This window comes from Littorina saxatilis, linkage group LG16, assembly GCF_037325665.1.
Source record: "Littorina saxatilis isolate snail1 linkage group LG16, US_GU_Lsax_2.0, whole genome shotgun sequence".
Taxonomy (NCBI): domain Eukaryota; kingdom Metazoa; phylum Mollusca; class Gastropoda; order Littorinimorpha; family Littorinidae; genus Littorina; species Littorina saxatilis.
The window spans coordinates 43,885,783-43,902,823 of NC_090260.1; the positions used below are offsets into that span (position 1 = coordinate 43,885,783).

General features: G+C 43.6%; 2 protein-coding genes across 2 annotated transcripts; one reads left to right on the top strand and one right to left on the bottom strand.

Moving 5' to 3' along the window:
• Window positions 1-418: 418 nt before the first annotated feature.
• On the top strand, window positions 419-4,419 carry LOC138950019 (gastrula zinc finger protein XlCGF57.1-like). The gene is made up of 2 exons (XM_070321803.1): window positions 419-695; window positions 1,002-4,419. Exons 1-2 carry the CDS (start codon window positions 419-421, stop codon window positions 1,877-1,879), a joined length of 1,155 nt encoding a protein of 384 aa, XP_070177904.1. The 3' UTR covers window positions 1,880-4,419.
• Window positions 4,420-5,652: 1,233 nt separating this feature from the next.
• Window positions 5,653-9,245, bottom strand: LOC138950020 (uncharacterized). Its single transcript, XM_070321805.1, has 2 exons — window positions 8,501-9,245; window positions 5,653-5,774 (listed from the first exon to the last, which is right to left on the bottom strand). The coding sequence occupies exons 1-2, from the start codon at window positions 9,243-9,245 to the stop codon at window positions 5,653-5,655; spliced, it is 867 nt and encodes a 288-aa protein (XP_070177906.1).
• Between the last annotated feature and the right edge of the window lie 7,796 nt (window positions 9,246-17,041).

The following is a 17,041-nucleotide window of genomic DNA, read 5'->3' on the forward strand; positions in this document are numbered from 1 at the left end:
AACATTTTTATCATGAGACTTACAAAAGATTTTTGAATTTTCTGTTACAGCACCAGCAGGTGAAGATTTCAAGACAGACAAAACAGTCAACGTGCAGATGGAGCGTACATCAGAAATACCAACATCGTCCAGTGCTGACAGCAACGTTGTTTGGCTGAAACAAGAGGCAGCTGAAATACCAACATCATCCAGTGCTTACAGGGACGTTGTTTGGCTGAAACAAGAGGCACTTGAAATACCAACATTGTCCAGTGCTTACAGTGAAGTTATTAGGCAGAAACAAGGGGCAGCAGAAATCCCAATTGATTTTGGAACCATTGCAGACACAGCTTCATTTTCAGAACAAGATTGGGGTACATGTTCTAATGATATCAAGCGTGAAAAAGACGGTGTGGGGGAGGGTGGAGCAAGGCCAGTGATGGAGGTCTCCGACAAGTGCAAAGAGGAGTGTACATGCAATGCGGGGCAGGACTTCAAGACTGAGGCACTCCCAGCTGTGACCGAGACCAGCATTTCAGCGGCTGAAGACATCCCTGCAACAAATGTGTATGTGCATGGTGAGAGTTTTGTTTGTGGTGGTGTGGAAGTTGAAGAGGACAGGAAACCAGACATTGCACGTGACTGTGTAACGCAAGCAGCATTTTGTCCTCTGTCTGCAGGCTGTGAAGTGGAAGTTGAGAGTGTGGAACACAGTGGTAAAGATGAATTTCCTGGTTTGAAGAACAATTTGACAAGATGTGCACTCCCATGCAGTAAGAAACGACAATATGTCTGTTCCACGAGTGCAGTTATACATGATTCAAAGCGTCAAGTAAACAATCAAATGTTGACAAGAGAAAGACCACATGCCTGCCTTAAATGTACAACAATATTTGGTCAAAAGGGGGGTGTAAACAAACACATGTTAACACATACAACTGAACAGCCACATGCCTGTCCTCATTGCAAAGTGAAATTTGCTCAGAAAGAGCATTTAAAGACCCACATGTTGACACATACAGGAGAAAAGCCACATGCCTGTCCTCATTGTTCAAAGAAGTTTTCTCATAAAGGGAATTTGAACTCCCACATGTTGACACACACAGGAGAAAAGCCACATGCCTGTCCTCATTGTTCAAAGAAGTTTTCTCATAAAGGGAATTTGAAGACCCACATGTTGACACATACAGGAGAAAAGCCACATGCCTGTCATTGTTCAAAGAAATTTGCTCGGAAAGAGGAAGTGAAGACCCACATGTTGACACATACAGGAGAAAAGCCACATGCCTGTCCTTGTTGTTCAAAGAAATTTATTCAGAAAAAAAATTTGAAGACCCACATGTTCACACATTCAGGAGAAAAGCCACATGCCTGTCCTCGTTGTTTAAAGAAATTTGCTCAGAGAAAGGATTTGAAGACACACATGTTGACACATACAGTAGAAAAGCCACATGCCTGTCCTTGTTGTTCAAAGAAATTTCTTCAGAAAAAAAATTTGAAGACCCACATGTTCACACATTCAGGAGAAAAGCCACATGCCTGTCCTCATTGTTCAAAGAAATTTGCTCGGAAAGAGGAAGTGAAGACCCACATGTTCACACATTCAGGAGAAAAGCCACATGCCTGTCCTCATTGTTCAAAGAAGTTTTCTCATAAAGGGAATTTGAACTCCCACATGTTGACACACACAGGAGAAAAGCCACATGCCTGTCCTCATTGTTCAAAGAAGTTTTCTCAGAAAGGGAGTTTGAACTCCCACATGTGGACACACACAGGAGAAAAGCCACATGCCTGTCCTCATTGTTCAAAGAAGTTTTCTCGGAAAGGGATTTTGAAAAGACACATGTTAAGTCATACAGAACTGAAGAACCACGTGTTGACAACACTTACAGGTCCCTAATTAACGCAGAAGGGGATGTATTCCCTGTAGGCATGTTCCTGATTTCAGGGAATGCATTCAGGTGCGTATCTGAAGGTTTTCTCGAGTCTCGTTGGAAGCCCGTAACACTATGCACACTCAACAGATGTTTTTACCCAATGAGAGAGAGAGAGAGGTGGGTGTTGGAGAGGGGAGAGGGAGAGAAAGAGGGAGGGGAGAGTGGGAGGCAACAAACAGGAATTGATGAAAAAGTAATGAATCGCGCTATTTTTGGAGCAGTATCTGGTTTAAACCTCAACCCCTCTATTGCTCAGAAGTGAATAGAACTATTTCGTTGATAGTTTGTTGTAACTGCGCAGACATTTGGAGTGATCCGGTTACAGTTCTTCTACTTTTTGCATGTTGAATAGAAATATCGCAGCCATCACATGGCCCTTATGTCGTGTAGCCTGGTGGCGTAAACGTATGCTGCGATTTCGTGAAACATGTTTGCACCAAAAACGGTGATTGGTGACGTTTTTGCAACGCATGTATTGAAATAACATTCTGAATTGGTTTTCTTGGTTAAAACTGGTGGGGTGGCCAAGCAATAAAGACATCTGCCCCAAGAAGCCCTAATTTCGAATATCTACTGAGGCATATATTCCCCCCCCCCCCCCCATTCAAGGTTAGATCGCGACGGGAGTGGCTGCTCCGCCTGGCGTCTGGCATTATGGGGTTAGTGCTGGGACTGGTTGGTCCGGTGTCAGAATAATGTGACTGGGTGAGACATGAAGCCTGTGCTGCGACTTTTGTCTTGTGTGTGGCGCATGTTATATGTCAAAGCAGCACCGCCCTGATATGGCCCTTCGTGGTCGGCTGGGCGTTAAGCAAGCAAACAAACAATCAGTGTCACTACAACTGATGTAAAGACGAGTTCGCCTGGCGTACAACACCTTGCGTAAATTTGCTAGTCATGCAAACACGTGAGAAAACAAGTCGCGTGAAGCGATATAAAAAAAATTGTCAAGCTGTCACTATCAAAAGTAACAGATTAACATTAAAAATGCAGTCATCGCCAGGACTATATTTACATAGTCTCGACTAACCACGCCCAAAGAAGGGTCGACCTGTCACGCTCGTTTCCGCGTAGCGTGCGAACGCGGTACTTACTTAACCTATTTTCTGATCACATTTTTAGAGTAAACGTGACATTTTGAATTTGGGAGAAATTGAGGAATAGTATGCAATCCTTTTTAAATCTGTTAGTGTAAATTCGATTTTAATGACAACATAAATGAGCAAACAAATTAACTAATTTTTACTCTGCCGAGCTGAAATTCAATCCCGTAGTCCGGACGTCGTCGAAGATTGGTTGACCAAAATTTCAATCTATTTTATTGAAAAATGAGGGTGTGACAGTGCTGCCATAACTTTCACGCAAAAACGGATATGAAGTCATCGGAAAAAAATAGGGAAAAAACGTCTTGGAATATTATATCCAGGAACTCATGTTAATTACTTATCCTATATCTCTGTTTTTACTGAGAACGGTTTAATAAAATGACGCAGCTTAATTCGTACGCAACTGGTTGGTCCGGTGTCAGAATAATGTGACTGGGTGAGACATGAAGCCTGTGCTGCGACTTCTGTCTTGTGTGTGGCGCACGTTATATGTCAAAGCAGCACCGCCCTGATATGGCCCTTCGTGGTCGGCTGGGCGTTAAGCAAACAAACAAATTCGTACCCAGCAAGCTCAGTCTTTGACTTAGTTAAGTGTGAATTTGGGAAAAGAAGCCTCACAGAAAAACATTTTTGTCCTGTTTTCCCGTTGTTTTGCTTTGAATATATTTCTGGCAAAAGAGAGAGAGAGAGATCATATTTATAGCACGGTCAATGGAGAATCTTGCTTAAAATCAAATGTGTTGCCAATGGTGTGGCTTATCCCAGCGAAGCTGGAGGTATCCCACGAACGCTATACTGTAATCGACTTGAGAAATGTTCATGCCGATAATACATGATAAAGAAAGATTCTTTGTGCCCGATCACGGGCTACAGTTGGGGATGGAAGTTCACCAACAATTGGGAACATACTAACCAAAATACGGTGGGTGAGCAAACGCCACCAATGGCCGCTTTGGCCTGGGTAGAACTTCTATAGTTTCCAAGTCTGTGGATAAAGCTCGCCTACGAAGATGACGTCGAAAGGCTTTGACGTCAATGCATATGACGTCATCCCCCCTCTTCGACCCCCCCGCGGGTTAGGGGGAAGAATTACCCGATGCTCCCCAGCATGTCGTAAGAGGCGACTAACGGATTTTGTTTCTCCTTTTACCCTTGTTAAGTGTTTCTTGTATAGAATATAGTCAATTTTTGTACATATTTTAGTCAAGCAGTATGCACACCGTATACCGTGGTTGCATTAGAAAAACGCAGCCGCCGGTTTTGGTTGCGCACTTCCGCCGTTTAACTAAGACACGCGACGTAAGTATCTCCACAAAATCACCTGTAACTTCTCACACATGACATATCATCACAGAAACATCGATTGTACTTTGGCCTAAGATGTTGCTGCATCAAACGATCGATCTGTTTCATTGCTTTAATGTGCTTGTGAACGTTGTGCTTCAATTATTTACACCTTTTTATGCGTATTCTGTGCAAGTTTTGACTTTCCACAGTCACGACGGACATTTAAGAGCATGATAATGATCACACACTATTGTGCTGTAATCAATGGCCATTCCTTGACATCTCGGTCAAATAATAAGTTTTAAAGTGGAGCAGAAGCGTCATATTTTATGAATCTGTGAGGACACCCCAAGATTTTTCGGTTGCACACTTCCGCCGTCTCTTTTTTGTTGCGGTTGCACACCGCCGTCGCAAGTGGTTGCACACCGCCGCCACTGTTTTAAAGAAAGAAACAGGACTTTATTTGTGTCTGTCTCTAGGCATGTTCCATACAGGTCTGGAAAATCATAAACCTTCTGGTGTATACTAATTTGGTAATATATTAAATTAAATAGCCTCTCTCTCTCTCTCTTTCTCTCTCTCTCTCTCTCTCTCTCTCTCTCTCTCTCTCTCTCTCTCTCTCTCTCTCTCTCTCTCTCTCTCTCTCTCTCTCTCTCTTATGTGTTTTTTTTTATTTTTTTATTGTCATTACTCACTGTGACACCAACATTCTGTTGTGATATGGCAATAGATGCCAAAACCCCGTTACATCGGGGGAGAGGATTTCAGATTCTACTCAACACAACGCAACACAATACAACCAACGCTCAACCACTAGTCTACTGAGATAACAATAATATAGTAAGGTAGAGTGAGATGATCACAACGAAAAGACTATTTCATTTCACTCATTAAGATACATGGATTGGTACAAACCTGATATCGAAAAATAAATATGGGATATAATCCATGCAGCTTCATGACTGCATGGCTAAACCAAATGGGCTACCCAGGAGCTGTTTTTTTGTGTGTATGTGTGTGTGTGTGATCTTTTGTCCCTGGCTTGTTTTTTGTTTGTGGTTTTTATAATGAAAGAATGTGCTCCTTTCAGGTGATGGAGTTCAAGTACTACTACTGTTCGGACCTTTTTTCAAGACTAACGGAAGTAGTACGTCATATTGAAGCGGAGCATAGTGGTGATCCATTAAAATTTCGAAAGTTGGTACTCGATGAAGCAACGGGAAAGAGAAAGTTCGTGTCAAAAGATTTCCGGTTGACACCCGCAGAGATTAATAAAGCTTCAGCCTTTTGGATTTAGACACTTTTGACATTTGTCATTGAGCACCTGGACTTTTCGTGTCGTCTTAGCCCCTGACGCTGCTTGAACTTGCGGCGGCACTTGGAGCACTGGAACTGAGGTTCTTTGTCGTGGGTGTGCATGTGGAGTCGCAGCGACCGTGCAGATGGGAATCTCTTGCCGCATGTGCTACAGACACAGTCCCATGACCCATGTATGCACTTGTGGAGATCAAGATTCCTTTTGCTCTGGTAGCTCTTCAGACATTGACTGCAGGAATAGGGCTTCACACCGCTGTGACGATTCACATGGCTGAGATATACATCTTTCTTCATGTAACTCTTTGAGCAGTATTTGCAGGAGTACCTTGGTCCCAGTCCGTATCCATGATTGAGTCGTCGGTGATCATTGAGGGAGCTTGTTTTTGTGAAGCTTTTGCCACACTCTGGGCAGAGTTGGCGTTGGCGTGATTTCTTGTTTGGTGTGCGCGCCTTCGTGAGCGAGGCTGGTACTACATATTGTTCATACGAAATGACAAACACAGGTTACAAGCGATAACGCGCAAAAGTACTGGTTTATTATTTTACATCTGACACTAAGGTATCAGTAATGCATATATAGTTACAGTACTACGTAATGAGATACTACGTATTGCGGTAAAAAACTTATGAACAGAAAGAAAGAGAGAAAAGAAAACAAATTATTAGACATGGCAAAAGTATCAAATGCATTAACAAGACACGAGAAGTAAAAACAAGAAAAATAAACAATCACAAGACAGGCGAAGACAAACAGACAAGAAAGTTACAATTACCAAACACTCGTTGGTTAGTCCTTCAACAACAATAAAAAGTTACGTTCTGTACGTTCAACAATAAAGAATTACGTTCCGTACGTTCAACAATACCATAAGCACTAAGAATACTCAAGAAACTTAGCATACATACGTTTAAAACCAAAATGGCTACTTTCAGAAAAATACAAAAACGTTGACTCATCAGGCCAGGAATACAAAGCAAACTGTCATACCAAAAAAGTCTAACGACAACGTTCCTGCGTTAATCAAAGTCACAAACAAGATATTTACTCATCCACTTTCCCTCAATAACGTTACAAGAAATAAGCCCGTTTACAAACGATCACCACAGACCGCAAGCTTCTTTTACCTAAATTCTTTTAACGTAAGGCTGAAAAAGTCGGAGAAAACGTTTCACTTCGAACTTCGTTAACCACAGAAAACACAAGTTATCATTATAAACATTAGCGACTTTCTAGCGTCTACAAAACATTGCTGTACGTTCACAACACTAGAACAGTTGAACACACAATAAAGAAACACTACAACAAGTCAGACTTTCAACTCACGTTATACATAAACAACTCACAAAGTAATTACAAAATGGCGACCAAAACACAACACAAACAAGTAACAACAAAATTACCTTATGCGCTGTGTGGGTTGACCAGCAGTACCAAAAACGTGTTGCCTCACAAACGAAGGGCACAAAACGATTCACACTTGAGAAACAACTGTCTCCAAGAACATTACGTTGACGTTAAAACATAAGAAACACTCCGTTGGTTCACTTGATAACCTTCATACGTTTACATCAAAACCAAACGCTTCCTAAAACCCTCAGATCGACTGACGAGACAGGAGTCAAGCAGCGGTATTTATGGAAACAAAAACCTAACATGGAATAGTTATTCAAAAGTCAAAGGTCACCGGATTGACCAACCAACAACATTCCTAAGACAGAATCGGGTGAAACTACTATTTTACAACCAATCAGTAACCGATCACGCACTCCGTGCATGCCCAAAACTTAAAACGGTATATTTAACAGAAAGAAGGCCAAGGAACTAGCTGACATCACAAAGCTAAAAACACGTGAGTCACACGTATTCTAAAACTTGCAACGCAGATTCGCAGGGCTCACCTCAAAATCAAGACACGAAAAAAAGCACGTGAATCTCACGGTGTTCTAGAACTAAACGACGCAGTTTGTGACGCTCCGACCAAAACCAGGTCACAACAACTGAACAAGGAGCACGTGAATCTCACGTAAAAATATTAACGCTCCACAAAACGGGTCACAACAAAGTGACACAATAAAAACACGGTTTACTTCTTTTTACATCGTGCAATGACTTGAGCAAACGTAATTACAACAAAAAGTAGGTGAATGCATGCCACATCGGCATGCACACTCCCACCGGAAATTATATTAATATAATTTACTTCAAAAACCTTTGTACAAATATATTCCTTATATCAAAAGAAGAATAACGCAGATTTAGACATTTCAAATTTACAACTCAAAATCATTGTGTTGCAAAACATTTACACAACAATATTATGGTTCAATCACTTTCAGGGTTTCAACACATCACGTTTCAACTAAATGCCGTTAGTCATTTACTCGACGGCATAAAAAAAAAAACAACGCACCACTTAAACCATAAATGTCTGTTACATCATCTGGTATAAAAACAAACTGCAACAATCTACAACTGTCAAATTGGAAACACACTCCAAAGTTCAATGTTCTTTCAGTTCGCTTACACAGCTTTGTCTTTGTGATTTTCACGATCTACTAACACAGTCATTTTGTGAATAGGTCGCTCTAATATGCGACTATCACCAGTGGGACGGCCGTGATTGTCTAGAGCCTTTGTTCCAACATGCACTTTCACTCGTCTGACCAGTCCATCAGATCCCGGCATCACTTCGACTACACGAGCCATGCACCACTCTGATCTGCACAAGTTCTGGTCATGCAAGACAACAACATCTCCCACCTGTACGTTTGCCTGGGGACGTTGCCAGACACGACGTTTCTGCAAAAGTGAAAGGTACTGGCTCTTCCATAGCAGCCAGAATTCGTCTGCCATCCGCTGGACACAGCGCCAACGTTTCCTGGCGTACAGGTCTGGATCTTCAAACACACCAGGGGGCGGAAGGATGGCACCTGACTTCATGGTGAGGACGTGGTTGGGGGTCAAAGGGCGTGGTCCATCTGCCGATTCCAGTGACTCGACAGACAGTGGTCGACTGTTCACGATGGCCATCACCTCGTATAGGAACGTACGAAGTGATGAGGTAGTGAGACGCTGGCCTGATCTTCTGAGAAGACCATTCAGGATGCTGCGTATCGTCCGGATCTGACGCTCCCAAACGCCACCCATGTGACTAGCTGCAGGGGGGTTGAACTTGAACTCACATTTGCTTTCCAGCATCTTTGATGTCAGTCGTTCAGAGTCCATCTCCTTCCATGCCAGTTTGAACTCATTGCATGCACCTACAAAGTTCGTTCCTTTGTCACACCAAATGCGTGATATGTTTCCTCGCATGGAGACAACAATGCGTAGGGCGTTGATGAAGGAATCACTTGACATGTCATCCAGGGTTTCAATGTGGATTGCCCTAGAGGCAAAACACGTCACGATCAACCCGTACAAGATTAATGTCATGACCTTGACGCAGTCATCACGGTACCCTCGTTTTTTCTGGCGTTTCAGGCCCTTCAGATGCTTGACTGCGGCACTTCTGTTGTCGGGGAGGGACGGTTTCTCTGGTCGAAATGGTAAGAGCATCTCGAAGTGACCAGCTTCGTTGACCTTCACGATCTTCTTGAACTTTACATCGTCCTGGGACATGGATCCTGAGTCACTTGCAAAGTCTCTTTCCATAACATGTAATGGGTCAGTACACGAGACTTCGTCCACCTGTACCTTGTAGACGTGAGCTACACGTTCTTCTTCCCTCGATCCTGGCTTGACGATGACGCGCATGGACGAGGCTATGCCATCAAAGGCGACGGAATGCGGTGACTTGCCGACGATGCTCCAACCTAACTTAGTCTCTACTGCAAATGGCAGTCCTTGGACAACGTTTAGGGGCATGAGGGCTTCAGCGCAGTCATAGCCAATGAGGAGGCCTGCTTCGCAATCAGGGTACAAGGGGGGCAGTTTTGGAGACAGGTGTTGGAGATGTGGGTAAGCTTTGACAGTCTCTGAGGTGGGGATTTGCGTGGGGTCAACGGACAGGTAAGGTCGTGAGATGGCAGAAGGGAGCCTGACAAACTCACTGGAGGTAGGAGAGCGGACACGCAATCCAGAGTACTTCCTGCCGGAGACCACAGCATTGTCCTCAGTCAGTGTGGAGACCCTGAGTGTAGTCGGCTGCGATTTGGCTTTAACTTCTTCAGCCACTGACTGCACTACAAAAGTGGCGTTGGACATAGTGTCCAGTAGTGCGTACGTCAGCACCTCTACGTTGGGGTTAGAGTCACTGGAAACGAGAACGGGAACGATCATAGACGTGAAACCGATGCTGTTTTCCTCGCTGGCCTTAAGAGCAGACACCGTAGGGGTCGACGATGACAGTGGCTCTTGAACGTCAGCAGCAGAGGTACGGTAATTGTTCTTGTGTTCACTCGCCCCTTTGTTTTCACTCATACTGTTCTGATATTTGAAATTGTCATCATGAAGACAAGTGGGGTGAGCCTTCTTGCACTTCTTGCACGTCTGTTTCTGCATACATTGACGGCTCTGGTGATCCTTACTTCTGAGACATCCGTAGCAGATACGGTTCTTGAACAGAAAATCTCGTATCTCAACCAGAGGCTTCTCTATGAGTTCCTTACATGTCCCAGCGTCATGGTCCGGAAGTTGACAGTGCAGACATGCGGTGACATCCTCTGTCAGGGTTGACAGGTTCGTTGTGAACTTTCTTGGTGTCCCCGATGCACTTGTCAAGCCGAAAACAGGGTCGTTAGAAATGTCTGCTTCGAGGGTAACGAACGACACGAGTTCATTGAACAGAGGATACCTCTTCTTTTCAACCTTGGTTCGAGCAACTGTTCTAGACCATCTGTGACTCATCCAGTCTGGGAGCTTTCCGACGATCTTCCGTAGGTATTGGGCATCATCCAGGATGCTCAGTCCACCAACTTCCTGGGCAGCAACGGAACATTGCTGCAAGAAATCGGCCAGACTTCTGAGTCCCTTGGGATCCTTGCTTTTGACTGGGGTCCATTCGTCCAGCTTGGTCCGGAAAGCTTGCGAAACGATGTATGAGTTGCCGAACCGATTTTCCAGCACTTCCATGGCTCTCTCGTAGGCATCACCTTCTCTCAGCAGAAAGAAGCCGGTCACGGCCTCCCTTGCTTGACCTCCGATGTACCGTTGCAGATACAATAACTTCTCACTGCTGGTTATGTTCTGTCTCTCGATGAGAAACGCAAACGACGATCTCCAAATTGGATATTGGAGAGGGTCACCAACAAAAATGCACGGCTCCTGCATCGGCAAGCGGTTGATCATCAGAGCGTCTGATAGGGTTTTGGCGAGAGAGTCCATAGGAGTGTCCTGCTTTGCAGGAGTAGCAAGTGGACGTTGGTAGTACGCAGACGGGGGGTAAGAGGCAAATGGACGATCTGCATGACATTCCTTGTCAAAGTTCATGTACGCAGGGGGCCTTGCGTTTTCGTTTCCCCAAATAACTTTGGGGGTGGTCTGATGTGGGTCCAGGAATGTGGGCACGAAAGGCTCTGGTTTGGGATGTAGGTGGGTATCATAGGGGAAACAGGGTGGGGTAACTTGAAAACGTCTGTGGTCCATGCGTTGGTGACGTTCTTCTGGGAAGTAGGTGTGTCGTTCTTGCGTCTCATCACCTTCCCTTGTCTCTGGTAGGTGATAGGACCAACCTGTGTGGTCGAGATCAGGCGGGCGAGGGCCTGTGACGCTTGTCGTTGAGTGTCCAACGTTGTGCAGAGGCGGCTGACCAGTCTACGCACCAAGAGGGTGCTGCAGTGTGGTCAGCAGCGCTGTAGGCCGCATGGAGGATGTAGTTGCAGCCGTCGTGTAGTTGGGTGTGAAGGGCTCCTGATGGACGAAAAGAGCGCTCGTTCCGACGTGATGGGGGGCGTTGACATCCTCTCTACGTTGAGGTCCGTACGCCTCGTAGGTGGCGTTGTTGGTAGTAGCGGCGCTTGTAGAGGCGCTGACTCCAACGACGAGGTCCACGACAGGTAACGCGTGCTGTCGTGGCTCAGTCGTTGTGGTTCCTGCGACGAAGTTGGTGACAGCAGCGTTGACAGTAGAGATGTCACGGGTGCTGGCGGCTTGGCAGACAGGAACAGACGTGAAGTCCATGACTGGCTGGTGTGTCCTTTGGTCAGCAATGACGGCAGCTTGGCAGACAGGAACTGACGTGACGTTCAAGGCTGGATGGTGTGTTCCTTGGTCAGCAATGACGGCAGCACCTGTCCCTATTCCTATCGCTGTATGTTCATTGTTAGGAGGAGGGGCCATAAGACTATACAAGGGAACGAAAGGACGAGGGTGGAACCTAGTGTTCAACAAATCAACTGACGGTAGATCAGGGAGATCCTGCTGAACGGATTCACCTTGTTCCAATACTTGTAACATAGCTTGTTGTTCTCTTAAGCTAATTTTCAATTCGGTGGACTGAATTTGTCTCAAAGCCTTTTTCTGTTTAATATCTTCAAGAGCTGCTTCAGCTGCGTCTTCGGCCTGTCTAGCTGCTATTCTCTCAGCTTCCTTAGCCTGCCTAGCTGCGTCTTCGGCCTGCCTAGCTGCTTCTTCGGCCTGCCTAGCTGCTGTTCTCTTAGCTTCCTTAGCCTGCCTAGCTGCTTCTTCGGCCTGCCTAGCTGCTTCTTTTTCAGCTTCCTTAGCCTGCCTAGCAGTTTCTTCGATCAGCCTAGCTGCATTTCTCTCAGCTTCCTCAGTCTGCCTAGCTGCAGTTCTCTCAGCTTCCTCAGTCTGCCTAGCTGCTGTTCTCTCAGCATATTGTTGTTGTAAGAGATCCAGTTCACTAAACTGAGCTTCCTTTATTGCGTCACCTTCCACTTTTATGGCCAGGGAAGCAGCCTCTAGTTTAAGAGCCAATTTAGTGTCTTCAGAGCTAACACTTTTAGAGCGGAGAGACTCGGCGCGAGAAGCTACTTGGCTACCTGATCTCCTGCTACCTGACTTGTGGCTAGCTGACTTGTGGATGGCTGACGTAATGCTAGCTGCTTTATGAATGGCAGACTTAACACTGGCTGACTTGTGGGTGGATGACCCAACGCTAGGTGTAACACTGCTATGCCTGGAAGTAGGCTCCTTAGCCACCTGCACACTAGTCGTTTGTCTGTCAAGAGCTCGATCAATGTCAAACATAATGTTCTGAACTGTTCTCTGAACATCATCCCAACTTTCCTGAATGGTTTCACCGCTACCAATACTACGAAGACCTTTCTCTATGTCACCAAGATCCTTGTACATGCTCAAAACAATTTGTTTTTGACTGGTTAACGACTCTTGATTAGGAGTTTCTTGGTTAAGCTCTGTTACTACCTCACCGATTGCTCGTTCCAAGAATGTTCGTTGTCTTGCAAAGTTTCTAGTTTTGATCTCAATCTGGTACTCTCTACCTTTTTCAGTAGGCTTAATGTCACGCCTAGGCCTTTGAGAATGTTCATCTTCATCGCCGTTAATGTCATAACCTGAAGCTTCCAATGGATTATCTACTGGAACCTTCTCCATTACAATGTTCGCTTATTCAAAAGCACTTAAAACATACATAAGGTTTATCTGGTTATAAAGTAAAATGAGTCGATCCGAGGGTCGTTTGGGATAATACACAAAAGTCACAAAAAATGCGCCGGATACGGAGTAGGAAGATCTCTAACCGACAAGTTGATCTATGTCAAACTATGGTTCACTAACACAGTGACAAGTAACAATAAAGTCTTTTGCTGGTTATCAACAGCTACGTTTACGTTCATTGAGCGTCAATAACAAAAGTTCTTTACTGGGCGTCAGCAGCTAAGTTTTTTACTTTAGCTAACGTTCTTTCACTGGGCGTCAGCAGCTAAGTTTTTTACTGGGCGACAGCAACTAAAGTTTTTTACTTTAGCTAACGTTCTTTCACTGGGCGTCAGCAGCTAAGTTTTTTACTGTGCGCGCCTTCGTGAGCGAGGCTGGTACTACATATTGTTCATACGAAATGACAAACACAGGTTACAAGCGATAACGCGCAAAAGTACTGGTTTATTATTTTACATCTGACACTAAGGTATCAGTAATGCATATATAGTTACAGTACTACGTAATGAGATACTACGTATTGCGGTAAAAAACTTATGAACAGAAAGAAAAAGAGAAAAGAAAACAAATTATTAGACATGGCAAAAGTATTAAATGCATTAACAAGACACGAGAAGTAAAAACAAGAAAAATAAACAATCACAAGACAGGCGAAGACAAACAGACAAGAAAGTTACAATTACCAAACACTCGTTGGTTAGTCCTTCAACAACAATAAAAAGTTACGTTCTGTACGTTCAACAATAAAGAATTACGTTCCGTACGTTCAACAATACCATAAGCACTAAGAATACTCAAGAAACTTAGCATACATACGTTTAAAACCAAAATGGCTACTTTCAGAAAAATACAAAAACGTTGACTCATCAGGCCAGGAATACAAAGCAAACTGTCATACCAAAAAAGTCTAACGACAACGTTCCTGCGTTAATCAAAGTCACAAACAAGATATTTACTCATCCACTTTCCCTCAATAACGTTACAAGAAATAAGCCCGTTTACAAACGATCACCACAGACCGCAAGCTTCTTTTACCTAAATTCTTTTAACGTAAGGCTGAAAAAGTCGGAGAAAACGTTTCACTTCGAACTTCGTTAACCACAGAAAACACAAGTTATCATTATAAACATTAGCGACTTTCTAGCGTCTACAAAACATTGCTGTACGTTCACAACACTAGAACAGTTGAACACACAATAAAGAAACACTACAACAAGTCAGACTTTCAACTCACGTTATACATAAACAACTCACAAAGTAATTACAAAATGGCGACCAAAACACAACACAAACAAGTAACAACAAAATTACCTTATGCGCTGTGTGGGTTGACCAGCAGTACCAAAAACGTGTTGCCTCACAAACGAAGGGCACAAAACGATTCACACTTGAGAAACAACTGTCTCCAAGAACATTACGTTGACGTTAAAACATAAGAAACACTCCGTTGGTTCACTTGATAACCTTCATACGTTTACATCAAAACCAAACGCTTCCTAAAACCCTCAGATCGACTGACGAGACAGGAGTCAAGCAGCGGTATTTATGGAAACAAAAACCTAACATGGAATAGTTATTCAAAAGTCAAAGGTCACCGGATTGACCAACCAACAACATTCCTAAGACAGAATCGGGTGAAACTACTATTTTACAACCAATCAGTAACCGATCACGCACTCCGTGCATGCCCAAAACTTAAAACGGTATATTTAACAGAAAGAAGGCCAAGGAACTAGCTGACATCACAAAGCTAAAAACACGTGAGTCACACGTATTCTAAAACTTGCAACGCAGATTCGCAGGGCTCACCTCAAAATCAAGACACGAAAAAAAGCACGTGAATCTCACGGTGTTCTAGAACTAAACGACGCAGTTTGTGACGCTCCGACCAAAACCAGGTCACAACAACTGAACAAGGAGCACGTGAATCTCACGTAAAAATATTAACGCTCCACAAAACGGGTCACAACAAAGTGACACAATAAAAACACGGTTTACTTCTTTTTACATCGTGCAATGACTTGAGCAAACGTAATTACAACAAAAAGTAGGTGAATGCATGCCACATCGGCATGCACATTTGGCGTAGATGTCATTTTTGGAAGTCCGATTGGAGGGTTTACAGGCTCCGTCTCCACGACTACCTCAGCGCTAATATCAAGGTAGCTGTCCAGCGTTTGAGCAGATACCTCCATCTGCAATTACAGACATGCAATTGTGGCTATAAGAAACAGTAAAATCTTAGAATATTTCTCTCACGTTATTTTGATGTCTAGGCACACATCGAAATGTATGACCTGTTAATTCTGCCCATTGCTTCTTGTTTCTTTTCATCACCTATCACAAATAAAGACAAAGTCTACATTATTAAAATTACAACACTTTACTATTTACTCAAGAAAGTACACCAAAAGGTTATGAAATCATCGTCTCCAGTGACTTTTCACCAACAGCTGGCGCAATTTGATTATACCATGTACCTTCCGGGAAAGAAAGCAAGTTTTGTTGTATTGTGTACCAAACAAAGCAATTATTTTAAATTTCCGCACTGCAAAACTTTCCCCTTCTCTTTGTAAAATATTTTGAGCCTATCTATGTTTTATGTCTTAAGACGGCTCTGTGTGGTCAGTTAGACGTTAAACAATGTGAAGAAACTCTATTTTATAAGCGAAGTAGAAAAAAAAAGCGGCGGCGGTGTGCACCCGAAGCAAAACTTCAACGGCGGCAGTGTGCAACCGACTGTGGCGGAAGTGTGCAACCGAAAATTTGTGGTGTGTCCTCACAGATTCATGAAATATGACGCTTCTGTTCCACTTTAAAACTTAATATTTGACCCCGATGTCAAGGAATTGCCATTGATTACAGCACAATAGTGTGTGATCATTATCATGCTCTTAAATGTCCGTAGTGACTGTGGAAAGTCAAAACTTGCACAGAATACGCATAAAAAGGTGTAAATAATTGAAGCACAACGTTCACAAGCACATTAAAGCATTGAAACAGATCGATCGTTCGATGCAGCAACATCTTAGGCCAAAGTACAATCGATGTTTCTGTGATGATATGTCATGTGTGAGAAGTTACAGGTGATTTTGTGGAGATACTTACGTCGCGTGTCTTAGTTAAACGGCGGAAGTGCGCAACCAAAACCGGCGGCTGCGTTTTTCTAATGCAACCACGGTATACGGTGTGGTATGTAAGAAATGTTAAGTCCTTTGTACTGGAAACTTGCATTCTCCCAGTAAGGTAATATATTGTACTACGTTGCAAGCCCCTGGAGCAAATTTTTGATTAGTGCTTTTGTGAACAAGAAACAATTGACAAGTGGCTCTATCTCATCTTCCCCCTTTCCCCGTCGCGATATAACCCTTCGTGGTTGAAAACGACGTTAAAGGCACAGTAAGCCTCCCGTAAACCATCACAGATACGGTCAGGCTTTTACACACAGTACAAACACCCTTTCATTTAAACACTCACCGATTGAGAACATCCTAGGTGCCCTCCGTAAAGAGCGAACAATTTTCAAAGAATTTATTTTTGCGTGGTTTATCTTACCCCTGAGCCATCGTGAACCCGTGTGATCCAGTTTCCCTTTTTCACCATGTAGTCGTCAGTTAGTCATTTGAATGCGACTCGATGTGAGCTTATCTACAATAGCACGTTTTTATGCACGAAACAAACGGCTGTGGTTCACAAGAACTCTAGCGTAGTGTATTTGTTGTTTTAGTGATAATGTATATAAACATCTAGGACTGTTTTCAGCATTGTTGATAACATGTTCTGTTTGATTAAGGGTATTCAGCTGGTATTTCCTTGTTTTTTACTACCTATTTTATTCA